Source organism: Apodemus sylvaticus, chromosome 2 (genome assembly GCF_947179515.1).
Source record: "Apodemus sylvaticus chromosome 2, mApoSyl1.1, whole genome shotgun sequence".
NCBI lineage: Eukaryota > Metazoa > Chordata > Mammalia > Rodentia > Muridae > Apodemus > Apodemus sylvaticus.
In genome coordinates, this window is record NC_067473.1 from 81,963,053 (window position 1) to 81,985,789 (window position 22,737).

Below are 22,737 nucleotides of genomic sequence, written 5' to 3' on the forward strand. Positions count from 1 at the left end.
CCCACAAATACAGAGGGTAGGCTGTATCCAGTATGTCCCATCCTAGAAACATCCAAGAGAAACAGTGCCATGCAGAAATGAGGTAGAAAATATGTAAAAAAAAAAACTACTTATGGGTTATGTGTCTCATTTTTTATTTGCTATTTAATTTCTGTTTGTTAATAGCTCATTTTGGATAAAGAAGTTAAAAACACATTTAAAAAATGTGGCTCTTGGTTTCAAGGAACATGAATGTATAGTATTTTCCAGAGAGAAGTTTGGAATTTGCACAGTTGAATGTTTACAATGCGTTTGTGCTCAGACAGAGCCCATAGGAGCTATGGATTTGGATTCCACAGAGAGCTTCTCATTGCGGCCTGAGCATCTGAGGTGTGGTCATGGTGGTATGGTGTGGCTCCTGTCAGTTTGCTCCTCTTGAGCATTATGCGATGCCCACAGTTACACACTGTAGTTACACACCATGGAGAACAGAGCGTTTGTTTCCTTAGCTTGAAAACTTCAAGGAATGAGGAACACCAACCTAGAGGGCATGAGTGGTGGTTAAAGCACTTCCTAAATTTTGTGTCTGGGATGAATTGTCCTTCCATTTCACTCTAGGAAAAGACATCCCTGGGCAGGCGTCCCTAGTGTTTGATGTCGCATTATTGGACCTCCATAACCCCAAGGATACCATTTCCATTGAGAACAAGGTCGTCCCTGAGAACTGCGAGAGGAGAAGTCAGAGTGGGGACTTCCTCAGGTATCATTACAACGGCACGCTTCTGGATGGCACTCTCTTTGACTCCAGGTAAGGAAGCTACTCCACTCACCAGAACATCTGGCTAAGTGATGTCTGAGCAACCATGGCCGGCTGTGGTAGAAATATACCATCAGTCCTGACTCATTTTAGTCATCAGTACAGGTTTCAGTTTTCAGACTTCGAGTTTGTTCCAAGGTGGGTGCCAGGGTCTCTTGGTTTATATGGTTTAGGAAACCGGAGGGATTTATATTCCTAGACACCCATTGTTCTCTTTCCCACGCTGAACCCCATTGTAGACTCTAGGATGTGGAGAGGTCAGAAGTGAGGTAAAGAGATACAGTGGACAAAGAGCCCATCTCTGCTGTCGTAGCTTCCTGATGTTCGATGGTGTTGGAGCTCCCTGAATATCAGCTTCTGTTTATTTCTTGTTTGAACACATTCTCCATGATGGCTGAGTTAAGCTCTCGAGAGTGCTGTGTAGAAGTTGAGGACAGACAGCTGGAGGCATTCAGCTCCCTTGTGAATGGATGCTCCAGAGGCTAATTACTCTGCCCCTTCAGCAGCAATTACACATTGGCTTCAGTGCACAAGGCATGTGACAAAGTATGGCATGTCTTGTTTATTCAGGTGGCATGTTAGTTTGGAAACCACCCCTTTAGCTTCCTATAAACAAGAAGTGACAGAGCCTCCATGTCTCTGAGGCAATAAACTTCTAATTTGTTTACCTATCCAAAGCAGCAATGAGGGAATTTCCTATGCTACTTCTTTAATTGGGATAACACATTCTTCTTATTCTTAAGATCATGTCTACATTTTTAATTAATTGTTTTCTTACAAAAAGCAGTAGTCCCATGGTTCAAAATACAACTAAGTAGTAAGTTAACATGTTCAATTTACTTGTCTTTGCCTTACTTGATTTACTCGTTAGAGTTAGCTACTTATTTTAATTAATTAATCAATTAAGACTTATTTATTTTATGTATATGTTTGTTTTGCCTGCATTTATGTATGTGCACTCCATGTATACCTGATGCCCACAGAGGACAGAATGTATTGGATCTCTTGGAACCAGAGTTATGTATGGTGGTGAGCCATCCTGTAGGTGCTGAGAGCTGAACTTGGTCCTCTGCGAGAGCAACACCTACTCTTTTTTTTTTTTTTTGAAGTTTTTTTTTTTTTTTAATCTTTTTTTTAACTCTTTTTTTATTCGATATAATTTATTTACATTTCAAATGATTTCCCCTTTTCTAGCCCCCCCACTCCCCGAAAGTCCCGCAAACCCCCTTCTCTTCCCCTGTCCTCCCACCCACCCCTTCCCACTTCCCCGTTCTGGTTTTGCTGAATACTGTTTCACTGAGTCTTTCCAGAACCAGGGGCCACTCCTCCTTTCTTCTTGTACCTCATTTGATGTGTGGATTATGTTTTGGGTATTCCAGTTTTCTAGGTTAATATCCACTTATTAGTGAGTGCATACCATGATTCACCTTTTGAGTCTGGGTTACCTCACTTAGTATGATATTCTCTAGCTCCATCCATTTGCCTAAGAATTTCATGAATTCTTTGTTTCTAATGGCTGAATAGTACTCCATTGTGTAGATATACCACATTTTTTGCATCCACTCTTCTGTTGAGGGATACCTGGGTTCTTTCCAGCATCTGGCAATTACAAATAGGGCTGCTATGAACATAGTAGAACATGTATCCTTATTACATGGTGGGGAGTCTTCTGGGTATATGCCCAGGAGTGGTATAGCAGGATCTTCTGGAAGTAAGGTGCCCAGTTTTCGGAGGAACCGCCAGACTGATTTCCAGAGTGGTTGTACCAATTTGCAACCCCACCAGCAGTGGAGGAGTGTTCCTCTTTCTCCACACCCTCTCCAACACCTGCTGTCTCCTGAATTTTTAATCTTAGCCATTCTGACTGGTGTAAGATGAAATCTTAGGGTTGTTTTGATTTGCATTTCCCTAATGACTAATGAAGTTGAGCATTTTTTAAGATGTTTCTCCGCCATCCGAAGTTCTTCAGGTGAGAATTCTTTAACTCTGTACCCCATTTTTTAATAGGGTTGTTTGGTTTTCTGGAGTCTAACTTCTTGAGTTCTTTATATATATTGGATATTAGCCCTCTATCTGATGTAGGATTGGTGAAGATCTTTTCCCAATTTGTTGGCAACACCTACTCTTAATGCTGAACCATCTCTCTAGCCCCAGTTGAGCCATTTTTATAAGTTTCTCTCTTACTCCTCCTTTTCCTTCCCTCCTCTTCTCCTTTTCCTTTCCTCATCCTCCTTCTCCTCCATTTCTCTCCTCCCTCACTTCATCCTTTTAAAACTGTTCAGTTTGGGATTAAACCTCAGGGTCTCACATTGAGTGCTACAACCTAAGTCTTTTAGAATTTTCTCTTTCTTTCTTTCTTTCTTTCTTTCTTTCTTTCTTTCTTTCTTTCTTTCTTTCTTTCTTTCTTTCTTTCTTTCTTTCTTTCTTTCTCTCTCTCTCTCTCTCTCCTCTCTCTCTCTCTCTCTCTCTCTCTCTCTCTCTCTCTCTCTCTCTCTCTCTCTCTCTCTCTCTCTCTCTCTCTCTCTCTCTCTCTCTCTTTTTGACATCAGATATTCCTGTGTAGCTCAGACTGGTCTTGAACTCCTGAACTGAAAGTGGTCCTCCTGCTCCAGTCTCCCAAATTCTAGGATTATAGGTGCACATCCCTTTATACAGCTTGAATACTTTCGTTATCATCCAGTGTGTGTGTGTGTGTGTCTATGTTTTAATATAAATACAAGCAGATATTGCCTTAATTCCTTCCCTTTTGGCTTATAGCTTATGGATATGGTATGTCTCTGTGTGTGTGTATGTATGTATATATATATATATATATATATATATAAAACATGTCATAAAAGATTATATACTTTACATATAATTCTGTTCCCTGATAGGAAATTTTCCCACATTGGTGCACTGAGTGCATTTAGTTTTCACATCTGTGTAGTTTCCCACTGGGCAGGTATAAAGTGTTCATATAATCATCCTATTGCATTTGACTTATCTTTATACTTTTCTGTTACAAGAAAAATCTTCTCAGTGCATGTTTCTTATTACTTTTTACATTTCACCTTGCAGTTACATTTCTAATTAAAGACCATTTCAACCTGGCAGAGTGGCATGTGCCTGTGTTCCCAGCTACTTGGGAGGTTGAGGCAAGAGGATTACTTCAGCTCAGGTGTCAGAGGCTAGCCTGGGCAACATAGGGATGGGCCATCCCTATGTAGAAGGAAGTGAGGGAGGGAGGGAAGGAAGGAAGGAGGTGGAGAGATCATTTTCTTGGCAACTGGATTTCTGCCCAGGTGATATAACTGTTGTTTCTGCAGGTTTTTAGTAGTTTTCTACTTGAGTGCAGTGGGATCTCATCCATCCTAACCAATATAATATTCCATTGTATGGATTCTGTCCTAAACATATGCAGTCAATCGTTTTTGGGGGGCATTTATGGTTTTCCTACCTTTTGACATTTAAAAAGAGTTGTAGTGATTTTTTTGTGCCTAGGTCTTCATGTATAAGATTATTTCTTAGAAGAATCTTTGGGTTAAAGTGTATATATATATATACTTTATGTGTGTGTGTGTGTGTAATTTTAATGTATTCTTAATTAAAATGCTTTCATTTTTCCACCCTCATATATATCATCTTTTGTTAACATTCTCTGGGTATCATCATTTAGAAGTAAGGCCCAGACAAAAAAAAGAAGTAAGAACCAGGTGTGGTTGCTTATGTCTTCAATCCTAACACTTAAAAGGCTGAGGCAGGAGGATTGTCTTAAGTTTTAGCTTGGGTTCAAATCATGTAGCAAAACAAATGAAACTTTGTTAACTTTCAAGAGAAAAATCATACCTAAGGTTTTAAGCTGAAGTTATTTGATGGTTATTGTTTCTGAATATTTATTTGGAAATCTTTTATTATTATTATTACCTATTTTTATATTAATGGTATTGTAATTTGTCCTTTTCTTATTGATATGAAGAAATTAATCCTTTTATGGTTGATATTGTTGAAAATATTTTCTCTGCTTACATTTTAAGTTTGTTCTATGTATTTAGTGTTTTGACTATAATACAACATGGGAAAGTTCTCTGGTCTTCTCTAATTGGCATTTTGAGGGCAACCTATTCCTGAGTATCTTTCCCCTTACGGTTGGGAAAATTTCTGCTATGATTTTATTGAAAATAAAATCACAGGCCTTGAACATGAAGCTCTATTCATGCTGTGTTACATGATCTATCTTTGATATTGTCTGAATATTCCAATTCCTCCGCCTGGTCTTCAGGCTCCAGGAGTCTGTCCTCCTCTTAATGTAGTCTGCTGGCAAGTCTCTCCAACTTATATTGAAATGTTCATTTCCAGTTTCTTGGTTTGGATTTTTTCTAGTATGTTAAAAAATCATGTGTATGTATTTATGTGTGTGCATTATGTATATACAAGTGCAGCTATCAACAGTGGCCACAATCCCATGGAGCGGAAGGTACAGGAAGGTTTAGGCTTCTGGTCTGGGAGCTGTCTTAACCACTGAGCCATCTCTAGCTATTCAGGGTTTCTCTTTATTAAATTATTATAACATTAATTTATTATATACTGTATTGACTTCCTCATGTTCATTTATTTCTATTCCCTCTCAGTCAATTCCTGAGTTTGTGTTCTGTTTGATTTCCTTGAATATATTTATAATTATTCTTTTGAGTTCTTTCCTGGGATTTCATCTTATTCACTTTGTAGGCCATCCTATGGAATTAGTAATTTTTGGTGGAGTCAGGTTGTATTTATTCTACACAGTCTTTATGTTGTTTTTTTTACAGTGGGTTTTGTTATTTTACCAGTGGAAGTATCTGCTGTGTTCAAGAGGAGAGGCTGGGCTTCAGTTAGTCAAGGTGTCGCTAACATGTCACTTTTGTCTGCTAGAGTGGTACCGAGGGCACCAGACTCAGTCCGCGACTTTTGCAGAGTAGAATACTATCTACCCAAACAATTTCTGTCAAAGGGAAGGCTCACTATGAAATTGTAACAAAACATAATCTTTTAAGCATTAGTTATTTTAGGAAGCAGGAAACATGAATAGTACTTTGTACACACAAGCTGTGGGTGTGAGAGGGAAGGGAAGGATCAGAGTAAGACTAGTAGAATTGGGCGGTAAGGAAGGGTGAGGAAGGAAATGCAAATATGTGAATATTGGGCGGGGGCAGATAGGCAACTACCTGGGAAGGGGATGAGGCAGCTCCCATCAGCTCCACTGCATGGCTGCTTCTCACACCCACACTCCTTTTATAATGTGACCATACAGAGAGCAGTTCCTGCAGATGCTCACATGTTCCTCATTCCAGGGGCTGTGACCTCAGATTCTGTGGTTTAGCGGTTCTAGGGTATGGAGTTACTCGTGGCCTTTGGCATCAGGATTCTGAGTAATTTCTGCAGCCGCTGTGTGTGTCCCTAATGAATGACCTCATCTTTCCCTTCCTCTTTCTCAGCTATTCACGGAACCACACCTTTGACACATACATTGGGCAGGGCTATGTGATTCCTGGGATGGATGAAGGCTTACTTGGTGTCTGCGTTGGAGAGAGGCGAAGGATTGTGGTCCCTCCTCACCTGGGCTATGGGGAAGAAGGAAGAGGTGTGTATTACCTGCCCTCCTCACAAACTGGCTACTTCCACATTGTTGTCACTTCTAGACACAAAACAAGGAGTAAATCCAACTCCGTCCCACTGATGGTTTTCATTTCTAGAGCTGATTGTTTGCATCAGCTTCCCATCCCCACATGCCTTTTCTTTCTGGCCAGTGTGAAATCTGCTACTCATGAAAGAGGCTTTAGTCCATGATGGCAGTGCAAGGGCATGATGCCACGAACAGCTAAGAGCGTAGAGCTGTAGGTAGGAGGCACAAGGGCTAACTAGGAATGACATGGACCTTTGAGACCTTAAAGCCTGCTTGTTGTACACCTCCTCCAACAAGGCCACGCCTCCTAATCCATCTCAAACGCTTCCATCCACTGGGGACCAAATATTTAAACCATTAAACTTACCTAAGTAGTGACTTTGAGGCCTACTAGGCTACATGAGACCCTGCCCTAAAAAAGAAAGGAAAGAGAAACCAATGTAGAGGGAGAGAGGAAGAAAGAGGAGGAGGAAGAAGAAAAGAAAAAAGATGAGGTATTTACGCAGTGGTAAAATGCTTGCATAGCCTCTATGAAGCCCTGGCTTCGATCTTCAGTAATGAAATGGATGAATAGAATGGATGGATGGACAATTAAATGAATAAATTAATAAATATGTAAAATAGGCCTTGCTCGTGTCCTGTTTAGAGTCTTGATGCTATTGTTTTATATTGTGCCAGATTTTAGTTTCTGTCAACCACACATAGAAGTGGATAGTTTCTGAGCCTTCTTATTTCATTATGACTTGAAGAATAATCCCTCCTGCCGTTTAAAAAAAGACCACACTGATGAAAACCATTTGTTTAAAGCATTTTTTTTTTCCTTTTGGCTGTCCATCAAGTATGAGACTGAGCTCAGCATATAATTAAATGGTGCTTTGGGAAATATCCAAAGAGACTGCTCCATCCTAAGCCGCACGTTGTAGTAGGGGAGGGCGCCTTGAAGCTTAGACCCAGGTGCTCCGGCTCAGCGTGCAGTGGCTTCTGTGAGGGTTACATAGGACTTCATGGTGATCCCTGGAGCACTGGCCCAGAAACAGGTAAGGAAGTGCCTAGCATGCTTAGCTTGTGGCTCCCTTTCAGCACACTGGAGTGCCAGGCACTAAGAGGGTCTCTATAAGATCTATGGCAGCAGTGATCCTCCTGTGGTGGTCACAGCCTCTGCCGACATTTTGTTCTGTTGAAGCTGTTTCACCTCTAGGGTTAGTAAAAGCACAATAAGACTTCCAGATGTTCTGGCCTTCTCTGCGGCCTGGCATGTTCTGTGAGGACAGCCCAGGAGTTTGGACTCTTGTGTGTGTTTGCATTCTGAAGGGTGGGTTTCTTGTTATAGAAGTGAGCTTCCTTGTGGTATTCTATCCTTCCAAACTGTCTTTTCAGTACTTCATAGAAGAGAGTGAGGAAAATAATTGCTATTTTACCCACTTGTACCTGGGACTGTATGTATATGTTGTTGTGTATGTAGATGTGCACATATGCACGTCTACTGGATGTTGCATGTGTTGTATATGCGTATGCACTGTTGGCTGGAGGACCCTGTCTTTAAAAAAAATAGAAAAAAAGAGAGAATGGAAAGGAGAAAGAAAGGAAGAAAGGAAAAGTGGATGGTGCTCATGGGACAGTAACACCAGAGTTTGCCCTCTGATCTGCACACATGTTCATGTATAATCACACACACACACACACACACACACACACACACACACACACACACAGACAGCCATACTCAGAAGAAAGGGTTACTATAATCACTGTTTAGATAAGATAGCAAGACCCACAAAAGTGGAACAATTTGCTTAAGGCCACAGAATGGAGCCACAATTAGACCCAAAGCTTTATTAGGAGTCTGTGCCACAGGGCAAGTCTCCATTATGTAATGAATTGCTGGTTACCATATGTAGTGAACTGAGAACTCAAACCAGAAGTTCCAGAGATTGAGAGGGGAATTAGTGAGGACCAGGTAGTGGGAGAGTTTTCTGCAGGGCCAGGCCACCAGCAATCTTTGGTGTCTGCCTTGCTGGCCCTTTTGGGGCTCAAGACTGTCTTGTGTTCAAGCTCTGTTCTCTGGTTTTATAAGCTAAGAAACTCCATTTGCTGGTCCATCAAAGATGCATCAAGCAATCTCATGCCCATATTCTGAGTAGGTGTTGTGATCCTATCAGAGAACAAGACAAACAATAACTCTGCCCACACAGCCTGGCTCCTCACCAAGGGCCACACTAGCATGTTTGTCTCTGCATTAGCTAGGCACCTGGGAGACTGACCCACATTCACTTCCTAGAAGCTGACAAGCAAGCCTGGAGTTAATATGGTACTCACTGAGTGGGTGTGAGTCTGTTTCTCAGCTCATCAAGATGTTTGTGTCAAAGATGTTGACTTAGTCATCAGCAGAGTGCTTTGTGGACTTGTGGCAGATCCCAGTGATGTACTGGTCTGGAACCAATTCCATTTTCTTCTGTAGCAGGCCCTGTTGCCCATTGTGTCATTAAGGGGTTATTTTATTTATATCAATCAAATTTAGTATTTGCCTACTTATTCATCTATGTCTGAGAAAGGTTAAGTTAACCACATGCCATTAACACAGTCGTTTCTTTCTCTTGTTTTTTTTTTTTTCAGACAGTGTATATTTCTGACTAGCCTGAAGTCACTTTGTAGATCAGTCTTACCTAGAAGCTACAGAGATCCCCCTGCCTCTGCATGAGGTTAAAGACATGAGCCATCATGCCCAGCCATAGTTTGTTTGTTTGTTTGTTTGTTTGTTTGTTTTAAACATAGTCACCTAGGAAAAAAATTTCTGGTCCTTCTCAAGCTCAGAGGTTCTTGAACATTGGTGCAGATGAGAATTATTTATAGCTTACAGGGCATTCTGTGGCAGTGGGCCAGGTCTGTGCATTTTACCTGAATTCAGAAAAGATTAAGACTATTAAAGTCTCAGAATGAAGGTCAGGCACTGACATTTTTAATTTTAATTTTTGAGACAGTGTCTATGTATCTCAGGATGACTTTGGAACTCAACCATAAGTCTCCCTACTACTGCTGAAACTATTTTAAAATTTGTGTATATGTGTGTGTGTGTGTGTTTCTTTCTCTCTTTTCCCCTTTGTTTTAATGAGTATTCTTTTTAAAATTAAATTTATTTATTTATTCACTTTACAACCCAATATCAGCCCTTCCTCTCCTCTTAGTACCTCCTCATGAAAGTCCTCTCCCCATTCCCCTTACAAGGGGAAGCCTTCCCCACATGTCACCCCTTATCCTAACCCCCCATTCTCCTCTACCTCCCATTCCCCACCCCACACTTCCCACCTTGCTGTCCCTCAACCTCCCCACTCTGCATGTTAAATCAATGCAGGAGTAGGCACATATTCTTCCACTGAGGCCAGACAAAGCTGTCCATTTAGGGGTGTGGGATCTGCAGACAGGTAGGCAACAGGCTCAGGGATAGCTCCTGCTCCAATTGTTTGGGATACCTGCATAAAGAGCCAGCTGCTCATCATATGTGCAGGAGGCCTTCCTCCTTCCTTCCCGTGCTTGTTGTTTGCCTGGTTATTCAGTCTCTGGGAGCCCCCAAGGGTCCAGGTTAGTTAACTCTATTGGTCTTCCTGTAGAGTTCCTGTCCTCTTTGGGTCCTTTAACCTTTCTCTCAACTCTTCTGTAAGAGTCTCCAAACCTTATCTACTGTTTGGGCGTGAGTCTCTGCATCTCTTTCGATTGGCTGTGGGGTGGAGCCTCTCAGAAGAGAGTTATGTTAGGTTCTTGTCTACAAGCATAATGGAATATCATTAATAGAGCTGGGGACTGGCTCTTGCCATGTGAGATGGGTCTCAATTTGAGGTTGTCATTGGCCGGCCGGTCCCTCAGTCTCTTCTGTTTTTCCCTGCACATCTTGTAGGCAGGACACAATTTGGGTTGAAGGCTTTGTGGTAGTTTGCTGTCCTTATCCTTCCACTGAGAGTCCTGCCTGGCTACAGGAAGTGGTCACTTTAGGATCTGTATCCTCCTCTGCTAGGGATCTCAGCTAGAGTTCCCACTTATATGCTTTGGAGCCTCTCCCCATCCCAGATCTCTGGCATGTCTTAGAGACTGCCTCTGCCTCCCAGATGATCTCCCTTCTCTCTCTCTTGCTCTCCCTACATATTATCTCTCCCCTACTCCCCTCCCAGTTCCCACTTCCACCGATCTCCATTTGGTATCTATTTTCCCCCCTTCTGAGAAAGATTCAACCAACCTCCCTCCGGCCCATCTTGTTATTTAGCTTCTTTGGGTCTGTTGATGATAGCATGGTTATGCTGTACTTTCTAGCTAGTGTCCACTTATAAGTGCACACATATGCTGCATGCTCTTTTGGGTCTTGGTTACTTCACTCAGGATGATATTTTCTAGTTTCAATCCTCCACTGCTGGTGGAAGTACAAACTTGTATGGTCACTCTGGACATCAATATATTGGTTTCTCAGAAGATCAGGAATAATTCTACCTCAAGACCCAGCTATACCACTCCTGGGCATATGCCCAAAAGATGTTCAACCATCCTATAATGACACTTGCTCAACTGTGTTCATATTAGCTTTATTCATAATAGCCAGAATCAGGAAACAACCTAGATATCCCTCAGCTGAAGAATGGATATGTGGTATATTTACACAATGGAATACTACTCAGCCATTAAAAACAATGAATTCATGAAATGCTTAGGCAAGTGGGTAGAACTGGAAAATATCAAAGGTTAAAAATTACATGATTTGATTTTTTAAAAAAATCACATGCTCAACAATTTTACTTGTTTTAGACAGGGTCTTACTGTGTAACACTGGCTGGCTTGAGATTTGCTATATAGATCAGGGTGACCTTAAATCTTCTTGCTTTTGCCTCTCAAGGGCTGGAGTAAGGGGGTAGTGGTGCACACCTTTCTCCTTCTCACCAATTGAAAGCTTACAATTCAGAGGAATTAAATGTATTTAAGATGTCACTGGAGTTGTTGGAGCCAAAGCCTGGGCTCAAGAAACCCTGAGAAGTTAGGTTCATCCCCCATATACCACAGAAAGATAATGACGGGAAGCAGAGGAGTGAGATTCATTCTGAGTAGTCACGCTGGGATGAGAAACAGATCGGGAAGTGTGAGAGCTCCCTCCCAGGGGCCAGCTTCAGTGGCTCTGTCATGAGGCTGAGGCTGAAGGGCAGGAGGTGTGTGTAACCGAGCAGGCCTGCTCAAGGTGTGTGGTTCTGTCCACCACTGACATAACTGTCGTGGCCACAGCCTCTCCCTAAAGGGGATTTATTTTTATTAACTTTACCAGTAGCTGATGAAGGATCAGTCTGGAAGAGCTGCTGTGGGTGGAAGGCTGATTCAGGGGTCCTTTATACAGGACATGATCTGGAGGTTTGTCATTTACACAATAAGATCCCGTCTTTAAAAAAATGTAAAAATTTTGACTATGTGAGAGTTAAAAAAAAAAAATCAAAGAATGGAATTTTCCACCTTTGCAGAATACAAAAATCAAAACAAAACAAAACAACCCCCGACCACCCCCAAAAAAGGTATATACACAGAAAGACCCCATCTCAGAAAGACAAATTAAAAGTAAAATATCAGTGCCTGATCCTCCTTCTGAGACTTTAACAGTGGTCTCAGTCTTCTTTGGATTCAGGTAAGAATGCAGAGACCTGGCCTGCTGCTCCTCAACCCTCTGTAAACTGTAAGTAATTCTTATACCAACAAATTCAGTACCAACAAAGAACCTCTGAGTTTGAGAAGTCCCTGGGTCCCCATGGTCCTTACCAGGACGCACCCGCTGGTCCGGGGGAGCCGAGGATGCTGTGGTGGGCTCATTCCCTGATTCCCTCCATCTTGCCCTCAGGGAGCATTCCTGGCTCAGCTGTGCTGGTGTTCGACATCCACGTGATTGACTTCCACAACCCTTCAGATTCCATCAGCATCACTTCCCACTACAAGCCTCCAGACTGCTCGGTGCTGAGTAAGAAGGGGGATTACCTCAAATACCACTACAATGCCTCACTTCTGGATGGGACTCTGCTGGACTCCACGTAAGGTTAACTGGGAACCAGATGTGGAGGGAACATTTGGTAATAAATACTTCCCACTGTCTATCTCTCTCCGTCAGATGTGGGGTAGGAGCTGTTTGTTCCAGCCCTCCTTATTGTATGGTGTAAGCATTCTCAGTGCTCAGTGCATTGTAATGGAGTTTCCTGCTACAGAGCTGCCCGGTTCTAGTAAACCCTTGGAGTCAGATGCAGGGACAAACACCCATAATCCCAGTGCTGCAAAGGGAGACAGAAAGTTAGAGGCAAACATGGACACATTGTGAGCCCTTTAAGTAAGAGCCTGTCAGAGTCTGCTACATGAGGCTTTCTTTGTCCTAGACGTTTCAGCATCGTGTCCCACACAGGGGTTGCTTGGCCTCTCTGCTTTTGTCCCCACTTATATGTTCTTCCTGTTTTCGAACACATCCCTGAATTCCTGGGAGGAACACTGCTCCTGCTTCTACTGTCTCCTAACACTTTCTGTATTTTTGATCCTCCATTCTTAAATTACTTTTGTGTCTGTTATGATCTGAATACTTTAGAGATACCTGATTTTGTTTTTGTTTTTGTTTTTGTTTTTGGAGACAGGGTTTTTCTGTGTAGCCCTGGCTGTCCTGGAACTCACTCTGTAGACCAGGCTGACCACGAACTCAGAAATCCACCTGCCTCTGCCTCCCAAGTGCTGGGTTTAAAGTCGTGCACCATCACTGCCCCGTGAGACACCTGATTTCTAATTCATAGTTTTTCCTTTGTTTGCCCCAAGTTTCTGTAGTACTGAAGAATCATATAGTAAATGTTAGTTGATAGAAATAAACCTGAAAATCATAAAAATTAGTGTAAAAAACAAGTTTGCTTCCTATGACTCTGAATCTCAAGTGTGCCTGGAAATTGAATCAGTCTTCTCTGGGAAAGAATCATTTTCAGGCTTCATATTTTTGTCTAAGAACATCCACTTTTATGCTGAGCCTGATTTAGGTGTCTGAGTCCAGAGTTGGCGAGCCGTTTGTACTGGGCACGGAGGAGCCTCCCTTTTACCTGCCACTTTGCCTTTCAGCTCTGAGAGTCTGGCTTCGGACTCTGAGGTCCTGCAAACCGTGCCACATTCAGTGTTATTTCATCAAATCCAAACCTTTCTTATTATAAGTACTATTTTATGCACCTCTAAAAATCCATTCAGTCAGTCAGTCAGTCAGTGATAGTCACAGAGATGTTAAAATGTGGAGGGAAAAATAGCACATTTTAGAATTGACAAAATATATCCTTCCCATCAGTGGCCCAGATTCACAGAGATCTGGCTCACAGCAGACCTTGCGGCTGGTTGTGGAAGCATTCAGAGGCAGTAGGAAGGATGGTGGAGCTCACACATGAAAATGGCCGAGCGGTCAGTGCTCCTGGCTCTGCTCTGCTGCTCAGACCAAGAACGGGGAAGTGGGGCTGGGAGACAAAGAAATTCTATCTTGTCTGTGTAGGATATGCATCTGAGGGGCAGAGCTCAGACTTCCTGCCCACTGAGATATCTTGTGGAATTGCCGTGTTTTTATGGGGCAGGAGCCACAAGATTCAGAGAACCTTCTTTTTTAAAATTTCTTTCTTTCTTTTCTTTTCTCTTCTCTTCTTTTCTCTTCTCTTCTCTTCTTTCTTTCTTTCTTCCTTTCTTTTCTTTTCTTTTCTTTTCTTTTCTTTTCTTTTCTTTTCTTTTCTTTTCTTTTCTTTTCTTTTCTTTTCTTTTCTTTTCTTTTCTTTTCTTTTCTTTTCTTTTCTTTTCTTTTCTTTTCTTTTCTTTTCTTTTCTTCGAGACAGGGTTTCTCTGTGTAGCCCTGGCTGTCCTGGAACTCACTCTGTAGACCAGGCTGGCCTTGAACTCAGAAATCCTTCTTTTTTTTTTTTAATTCGATATATTTTTTATTTACATTTCAAATGATTTCCCCTTTTCTGCCCCCCCCCTGAAAGTCCCATAAGCCCCCTTCCCTCCCCCTGTTCTCCCACCCACCCCTTCCCACCTCCCTGTTCTGGTTTTGCCCTATATTGCTACACTGAGTCTTTCCAGAACCAGGGGCCACTCCTCCATTCTTCTTGTACCTCATTTGATGTGTGGATTATGTTTTGCGTATTCCAGTTTTCTAGGTTAATATCCACTTATCAGTGAGTGCATACCATGATTGATCTTTTGAGACTGGGTTACCTCACTTAGTATGATGTTTTCCAGCTCCATCCATTTGCCTTAGAATTTCATGAATTCATTGTTTCGAATGGCTGAATAGTACTCCATTGTGTATATATAACACATTTTTTGCATCCATTCTTCTGTTGAGGGATACCTGGGTTCTTTCCAGCTTCTGGCTATTATAGATAGGGCTGCTATGAACATAGTGGAGCATGTATCCTTATTACATGCCGAGGAATCTTCTGGGTATATGCCCAGGAGTGATATAGCAGGATCTTCCAGAAGTGAGGTGCCTAGTTTTCTGAGGAACCACCAGACTGATTTCCAGAGTGGTTGTACCAATTTGCAACCCCACCAGCAGTGGAGGAGTTGAGAACCTTTTTTTTTTTTTTTTAAGATTTATTTATTATATGTAAGTACACTGTAGCTGTCTTCAGACACACCAGAAGAGGGCATCGGATCTCATTACGGATGGTTGTGAGCCACCATGTGGTTGCTGGGATTTGAACTCGGGTCCTCTGGAAGAGCAGTCAGTGCTCTTAACCACTGAGCCATCTCACCAGCCCCGAGAACCTTCTTTTTAAGACAAAATAAATATGCCTCGAGTGTCATTTGTATTACCTGTAAATCTAAGGACAGGAGCAGTGGCCACACATCCTTGCTGGTCTTTGTGTGTAAGTTTCCAAATAAGGGAATTATGGGAAGGGTGACAGGCACCTACCTTCCTGGTGCCACTTCAAACCCTACTGGTACAATCAACAAACCAGTTCACGGGTGCGGGTACTTGTTATCAAGGCAAGGGATAACTGCTTCTCTTAGAGTTTCTATTGCTGTGATGAAACACCAAAGCAAAAGGCCAAAGTTGGGGAGGGAGGAAAGGGTTTATTTGGCTTACACTTCCACATCACTATTCATCATCGAAGGAAGTCTGGATGGGAACTCGAACAGCAGGAACCTGGAGGCAGGAGCTGATGTAGAGGCCATTTGAGGACAACCTTGCAGGTCGACGTTCAGGCAAGGAAGTGAACCACAAAGAGATGGCAGTGAAAACTTGGTTTTCAGATTGACTTCATCAACCCTGATAAGGCTTCAGGGAGTCTAATATCAGAGGGTTTATTCACAACAAATTTAAACACAGTTATAATTTGGAGAAAAATTTCTTGGTGTCATATAATCCCTGCTGTACAAGGAAGAATAACTACATTATAACTTGATTCAGAAACTTGTCATTTCTTCCAAGAAGATGGGTTTTAGAGGTATGCTTCCTGGACTAGCTCAAGGGCCTAGGGAAGGCTGTAGCCTGTTCTCTGTCATACAGATAATGTAAAGGTCATTTGGGTAATTGGCCACCTCTGGTCATGTTTGAGTGAGCTTGGGGGAACCTCTGGCTATAAAGGTCATTTAGATAATTAGCCACCTCTGGTCTTGGTTTTGGGAGTTTGCTATGGGCTGGCCCAACAGATAACACAAAATCACTTCCAGGTCCAAGCTTTCTGGAAAAACAGGTTATGTCCTTGGTTTTGAAAGAACAGTCTGTGTGCTTAACATTCCTGGGTTCCCTGGAGATCTGTGGGTGCAAGGATGTTCATGGTCCCAACAGCCATGGTGGAGGGGTGCTGCTGGCTGGCTTGGTCCCTCCCCCCATGGCCTGCTCAGCCTGCTTTCAAATAGAAGCCAGGAGCACCTGCCCAGGATGGTGTGACCCTCACTGGGCTGGGCCGACTCCAGTAAATCCCTAATTAAGAAAATGCCTTACAGGCTTGTCTGCGGCTGGATCTTATTGAGACCCTTTCTTAATTGAGACGCCCTTTCGACAGTGATTCTAGCTTGTGTCAAGTTGACATAAAACTTGCCAGTACAATGCTGCTTTGAGGAGACATGGAAATTTCAAAGGGTCACTGGGCAAGGATCCAGAAAGCAGGAAACCTGGGGTCAGCATTGGGAGAATACAAGGAGTGAGCACAGTTTCTGAACATCTCACAAAATAAGTAAATGACCAAAAATCAATAGATTCCAGAGAAAAGTAGCAATGAAGTAGTTTTCTTACAGGGTTCTACTAACATCTGTGTATTTCAACTGGGTGTTTGTTATCGCATGAGCAAGGTCTGGACTATTCAGTAAGAGATCTGTACTACTCCAGCTGGGACCTGGAAGGCCAGCGTGGAGACTCCTGGTTGCTGAGAGGATTGACAGCCAGTAGGTCAGAGGTGGCTCCTCCCCAGGCCTCTCCTCAGGACATCCTGTGCTGGTGTTGGTTCTGTGTCATTTTCTCCTGAGGTTGGATAAGCATGTGGTCATTGTGGACTTGCTGAGCCCCGAACATCAGAGGGCCTTGCAAGGGAGGGAAGGAAGTGGAGGTCCTGGCCTGTGGAGGCTACAGGGGTGGGGTGGGGTTGTCCCTGGGGACTGTAACTCAAAGGAGACATCTGCTCCTTTGTCACCAGCTGGTGATGGGGACCAAGGGATGGCAGGATATTTCTTCCTTGGGAATGAAGAACATGATAGTTGTCATATTGCCTTTTGGGAAGTGGTAGATTTTTTTGTCATGGCTGAGGCTATGGGGACAATGTCTTTCCTTGTATCCCCAGGCTCCCTGAACTTTGTGCCTAATGAAATTCTCAGCAGGATCAGTGCCTCCACTCTTTCTTTGCTTTCCAGCATGTCAGAGATATTTATTATTGACTATTATTATCTCTTATTCTAGACAAAGAAACCAAAGTTAACGTTTCCCAAGACAAATGAAGCAGCAGAACCAGGGCGCTTTCAAGTGCGCTTCATAGCCGGGCCACCTCTCCAATGCCACAACCAGGATTCTAACTCGGGCCTTTAATCTCAAATCTGAGCCCAGTGCTTACTTGCAGGGCTAGCTAGCACTTTGGAGTCTGAGGGAGGTGGATCAGGAGTTTGAGGTCATCCTGGATTGTAAAATTATTTCAAGACCATCCTGGGCTACATAGTGTTCCAAAATAAATCAGTAATATATAAAATAAAATTCAGGCTCCTTAGTACATTACATGCAATATACCCTCATAAAATGCCTGTCTATGTACAAAGAATTTACTCCTTGGGAGACACTGTAGAGTCAGTTGTCACCAGGAATGCACCCATGTAGCGAGTTCACTGTTCCACTTTATATTTTCCAGAACTTCCGTAGGATCCCTTATGGCAGTAGGCTGTGTGCCAGCACGCTCCTGTACTGCGGGATGTGTTCTTTTGTCTTGATTTTTATGTCTTTGCCAGTTTAGAAGCAGGCAGCCTGGTTGTTTTGCAGTTTGTCCTGCTGCGAGCCTGTCAGCCATTTCTTCAGAGCTGTACGTCTTTCTTAGCACTCCCTCTGCCACCACTGATGGGAACTCAATTCCTCTTTTCCAGGTGGAATTTAGGCAAGACTTACAACATCGTGCTGGGCTCTGGGCAGGTCGTGCTGGGGATGGACATGGGTCTCAGAGAGATGTGCGTGGGAGAGAAGCGGACCGTGATCATCCCGCCCCACCTGGGCTACGGGGAAGCTGGTGTGGGTGAGTGGGTGATGGCGTTCAGGAGTGCTGGGAAAGTCACCATCTGAACGTGTGGGTCAGAAGTGAAGCCGCAGTCTGCTTCCTCCACGCTGAACTGAACAGTTTGTGGGTTCTGGTTTGTTGTTGTTGTTGTTGTTTTTTAATTAAGAAAAATTCAGGAGTTTTGAGCATTTTTTAGTTAAAGACCATGCAAATTTTGTTCAAATACCCATTTCACTGTTCCTGACTTCTTGAGAAAGAGCCAGCTCTAGGAAAATACACCACTGGTCTGTAGGTTCACTGGCCAGGCCCTAGGGGAGAGCTTCGGGTGCTTTGGGGTTAGGCTGCCTGCTTCTTTGGCACGATTTCCTGGCCCAGGTCAGCGCTGCTGGCCATTGCTGTGCAATGCTCCGGAGCCTGTGAGTCAGCAGAGGAGATGTTGTAAGGCACAGGTTGCTTTTGAGTTCTGGGAAAGTCAGCCTCTGCATCCCTGTAGTGGTGATATTTTACTTTATTATTTTGTGATTACAGAATACCCCTTCGGGGTGTTTTCACACTGCTGACAGCTGGCAGCATAGGGCACTAGTTTGTAAAAGTGATGGGCATGCTGGGGTAATTTTTGTTTTTTTGTTTTTGTTTTTTTTTTTTAAATATATCGCTTACTGTCTCTCCTCTCATTCCCAGAAAAATGTCTCAAACAGTATGTCTATATTCTCTAAGACTTTTCTTAGGACGTACGATAAATATAAAATATAATTTAGTGGAAAAGCTCGTGCTTGGCATATATGAGGCCCTGGGTTTAATCTCTAGCACCAAAAAATAAAAAAATAAAAAAAGTGAATTTCAAAATATAACCTACAATTTTTAACAATGCTTCTTGGGCGTGGCGGCTGGAGGCTGGGAGGACAGCGCAGGCAGACGCTCCCAACCACTGGCCTGCGTGTAACACTGTGTTCCTTCTGCTGTGTTGAACAGATGGCGAGGTCCCTGGCAGTGCTGTCCTAGTGTTTGACATCGAACTGCTGGAGCTTGTGTCTGGCCTTCCGGAGGGATACATGTTCATATGGAATGGGGAAGTCTCTCCCAACCTCTTTGAAGAAATCGACAAGGATAACGATGGGGAAGTCCTCCTGGAAGAGGTAAATGACCTTTGTAGGAGGGTCCATTGTTCAGGGGCCTTCTGGGGACAGGGGTCCAGTCAGAGTGCCAAGGACAGAGCTGGCCATGCAGATCTCTCATAATGGTGGTAACTAGCACATGTGTTTTACACACATCCTTGTGTGAAGGAACAGAGCTCCCGAGAGGTGTTGGGAATGTCTCAAATACACAGATCTGGGTTCAGCCCCCGGTTATGTCACTGGGTGCTCATGGTTTCTCCACATTTTCCAGCTCTACCTTCACAACACCCACCTGAACAGCATTCCTAAGTTTTAGAAGAACCTGCAGAGAGGTCTCAACTTCCCAGTGTTTGAGCTGGGGCCACAGCTCCTTGGTGGAGCTGAGCGGTAGCGTCTGTTGTGCTGCCACTGGGCATGGAATGAGAGCTCAGGCTCCTCCAGTCTGCCTACTCAAGCCTGTCTCCAGTCTCACCCTTTGTCTTCCTACACCCTTGGCTTGTCTGCCTACTCAAGCCCGACTCCGGTCTCACCCTTTGTCTTCCTACACCCTCGGCTTGTCTGCCTGCTCAAGCCCGACTCCGGTCTCACCCTTTGTCTTCCTACACCCTCGGCTTTTCCTAGACCTGAGACATTCCTTTGAGGTTGACACATGGTTTTGGTTTGGTTTTCCCTATTCTCCTTTATGTTTCAGACCTAGTTCAGTATGTGGCCAAGGTTGCCTTGAACTTGTGTCCTCTTGTTTCAGCCCCTCATGTGTTGGGGTGATAGTACATACCATCAAGCCCAGTACAGGTATTTCATGTCATCTTGATATGTCGTCCCAGAGTTTTCATTTCTTTGCTCCTTTTATAGCAAAACCTCAAGAGATGTGTTCTGTTCCTCTTCTGTTCCTGATTGTGTGTGTGTGTGTGTGTGTGTATGTTTAAATGCATTCTTCTTTTTTTAAAAAATTTGTTCTTTTATTTTGAGATGAGGCTTTGCTCTGTAGCCAAGACTGGTTTTGAACTCACGGTCAGCCTCCTGACTGCTGGAAATACAGGTAGGCACCATTGTGCCTGGCTTTATTTTGCTTTTGTGAGATAGGTTTTTTGTCTCTTGTCCCGGCTAGCCCTGAATATTCGAGTTCAAACCATCTTCCTTTCATGTAGCTGGGACTTCAGCTTCCCGCTGTGACCGTCCCCTCATTCTTTATGTGTATGGGTGCTTTGCTGCATAAATGTCTGCACCAGGCTTACTTCCCCACTTTGCATTCTAATCACTGGCTTTACCTCTTTGGTTATTGAACCTCGGTCCTTGTCCTAGCCACACCCTAAGGCTGTCTCACCCTGAGCTTCTCTGTGAGCTGCTATAGCTCCTTGCAGAGGCCCATCTCCGAAGTTCCCCTATGGCTGTCAGGGCCCTCTCCATCTGCCTGCCGCCTCCTCACCAGCTACCCCCTTAGCTGGCGCAGTCCATTGCCTTGTTCTGAGAACCCATGAGGCAGGCGTCTGCCCTCCAAACCAACTGTTCTTTATGCTTAGACTGGACTCAGAAAACTGTCTGGCTCATTCCCCAACTTTCTTCAAGTCTTTGCACAAAATCTCCCTGGCCTCAGAGGGTCTATTCTGACCACCAAATTCATTCTTTCAACTCGCCCTCCCATGTTAACATTACCTTGCTTTCTCTCCCCACCCCCCATCTCTCTTGGTGGAACATTCTATTTTATAACTTAAAGTATAATCTACTTACTATATTCATGTAGAATGTCAACATCACAAACGCAGTTTTGTTTATGCTGTATCCCGTGACTTTAGAATGATGCTAGGCACATGGTAGATGCTGGTAGGTTTCTATTGCGAATGAATGAATGTGTGGGTCTAACACTGTTTTTGCAGGAAGCCAAAGCTGCTCTGGTGGTGAAGCATATTGGATATCTTGATCCCAAGGACTCTTAAGTCCTCTAGTCAAGGGATTTAAAAAACTTTCAATAATATTTTATTTGTAAAAGTATGTGTATGTATGTGGGAGTATGTGCATGTACATGACAGACACCTGAGGAATCCAGAAGAGAGCACCAGATCCCCTGGGGCTGGGGGTACAGGTGGTTGTGAACTATCCGACTGAATCCTGGGACCCAGGTGCTCTTAACTGCTTATCCATCTCTCCAGTCCGCAGCCCGGGGAATTCTCATCTGCATCTAAGGAAAGAAGCCCAGGTCATGTTGTTCTCAGGCTTGGTTCTGCATGCTCAGCTCTGCTACTCTCACATTTGTCCTGTCCCCTTTCCAGTTCTCCGAGTACATTCATGCCCAAGTGGCAACTGGCAAAGGGAAACTGGCTCCTGGTTTTAATGCTGAAATGATCGTGAAGAATATGTTCACCAATCAAGACCGGAATGGAGATGGGAAGGTCACGGCTGAGGAGTTTAAACTCAAGGATCAGGAAGCCAAACATGATGAACTGTAAGCCTGACACGGACCGGTTTGTGCCAAGGAGCGCATGACACCAAGCGACCTGCCATGGCCGAGCATGCTGTCAAGGTGTGAGGATTTCTAGGAAGGTTGGAGAGTAGCCAGTAGTAGGTGGGCCATGTAGGTCCTGGTGCTTACAGTGGGGTTGGCTGATGCCCATGGTGAGAACTTGGGTGGATTTCCAGTAACAGTAAAGAGAATCTGTACAGAGCGCCTTGGCATGACAAAGTCTGCGGCACCAATTGTATTTATGGGTCTTCTGGGATGTTCTGTTAATAAAGGAAGATTACTTCATAGAAGATGTAGCTGTTGTGGAGGAAACAGAAGAAGTACCCAGGTGTCTACCTAAAGAAACGATTTGTTTTTAAATCCTGCTGGTGTCTTCAAAAGTGTTCACCACAGGCAGAAAGATAAAGGGCACATTTGTTCCAGCAAGAGTCCTTGACAGCAGCCATTGCTCTTCTCAGTGTTCTGCACAAAGTTGGGTGAAAACAGGCCCTGTGCAACAACCACCCAGTCACCTTCCCTGCCAATCTCCATTTCATGCTTTCCAGTTCACGCTCTACACTGGCAGCCCTCCAATTGGTAGGCTCTGTCACTTACAGGTTCACAGGAGTCTCCTGGACAGGAAAAACAGACCAAATGGAGTCTGTCTTAGCCCATGAGTAGAGGATTTGACCCACATTTGCTACATAAGATCATCTGCTTGGCTCTTCCTTATCTTTGGTACACTCTCCTGCAGGGCTCTCTCTCTCTCTCTCTCTCTCTCTCTCTCTCTCTCTCTCTCTCTCTCTCCCTCTCTCTCTCTCCCTCTCCCTCTCTCTCCCTCTCCCTCTCCCTCTCCCTCTCTCTCTCTCTCTCTCTCTCTCTCTCTCTCTCTCTCTCTCTCTCTCTCCTCTCTGTATTCCTTTGGGTAGATACATGTAGGTCTGATGGCTGGGTTTCACTGTCAGCCAACAGAAAATTTTACTGTGACTAAAGTGGAATGTGTGATCCCAACAAATGAAGGTGACATTTACTGCCACCCATTTGTG

General features: G+C 43.7%; 1 protein-coding gene across 1 annotated transcript in view; it reads left to right on the plus strand.

The window, feature by feature from the left end:
- The window catches only part of Fkbp9 (FKBP prolyl isomerase 9), a 54,445-nt gene extending 31,971 nt beyond the window's left edge, over positions 1-22,474 (plus strand). The window contains exons 5-10 of the mRNA XM_052173794.1: positions 598-787; positions 6,250-6,395; positions 12,292-12,478; positions 18,012-18,157; positions 19,112-19,275; positions 21,522-22,474. Coding sequence (XP_052029754.1) covers positions 598-787; positions 6,250-6,395; positions 12,292-12,478; positions 18,012-18,157; positions 19,112-19,275; positions 21,522-21,698 — 1,010 coding nt within the window. The 3' untranslated portion in view covers positions 21,699-22,474. The remainder of the gene's footprint in view (positions 1-597; positions 788-6,249; positions 6,396-12,291; positions 12,479-18,011; positions 18,158-19,111; positions 19,276-21,521) is intronic.
- Positions 22,475-22,737: the final 263 nt, after the last annotated feature.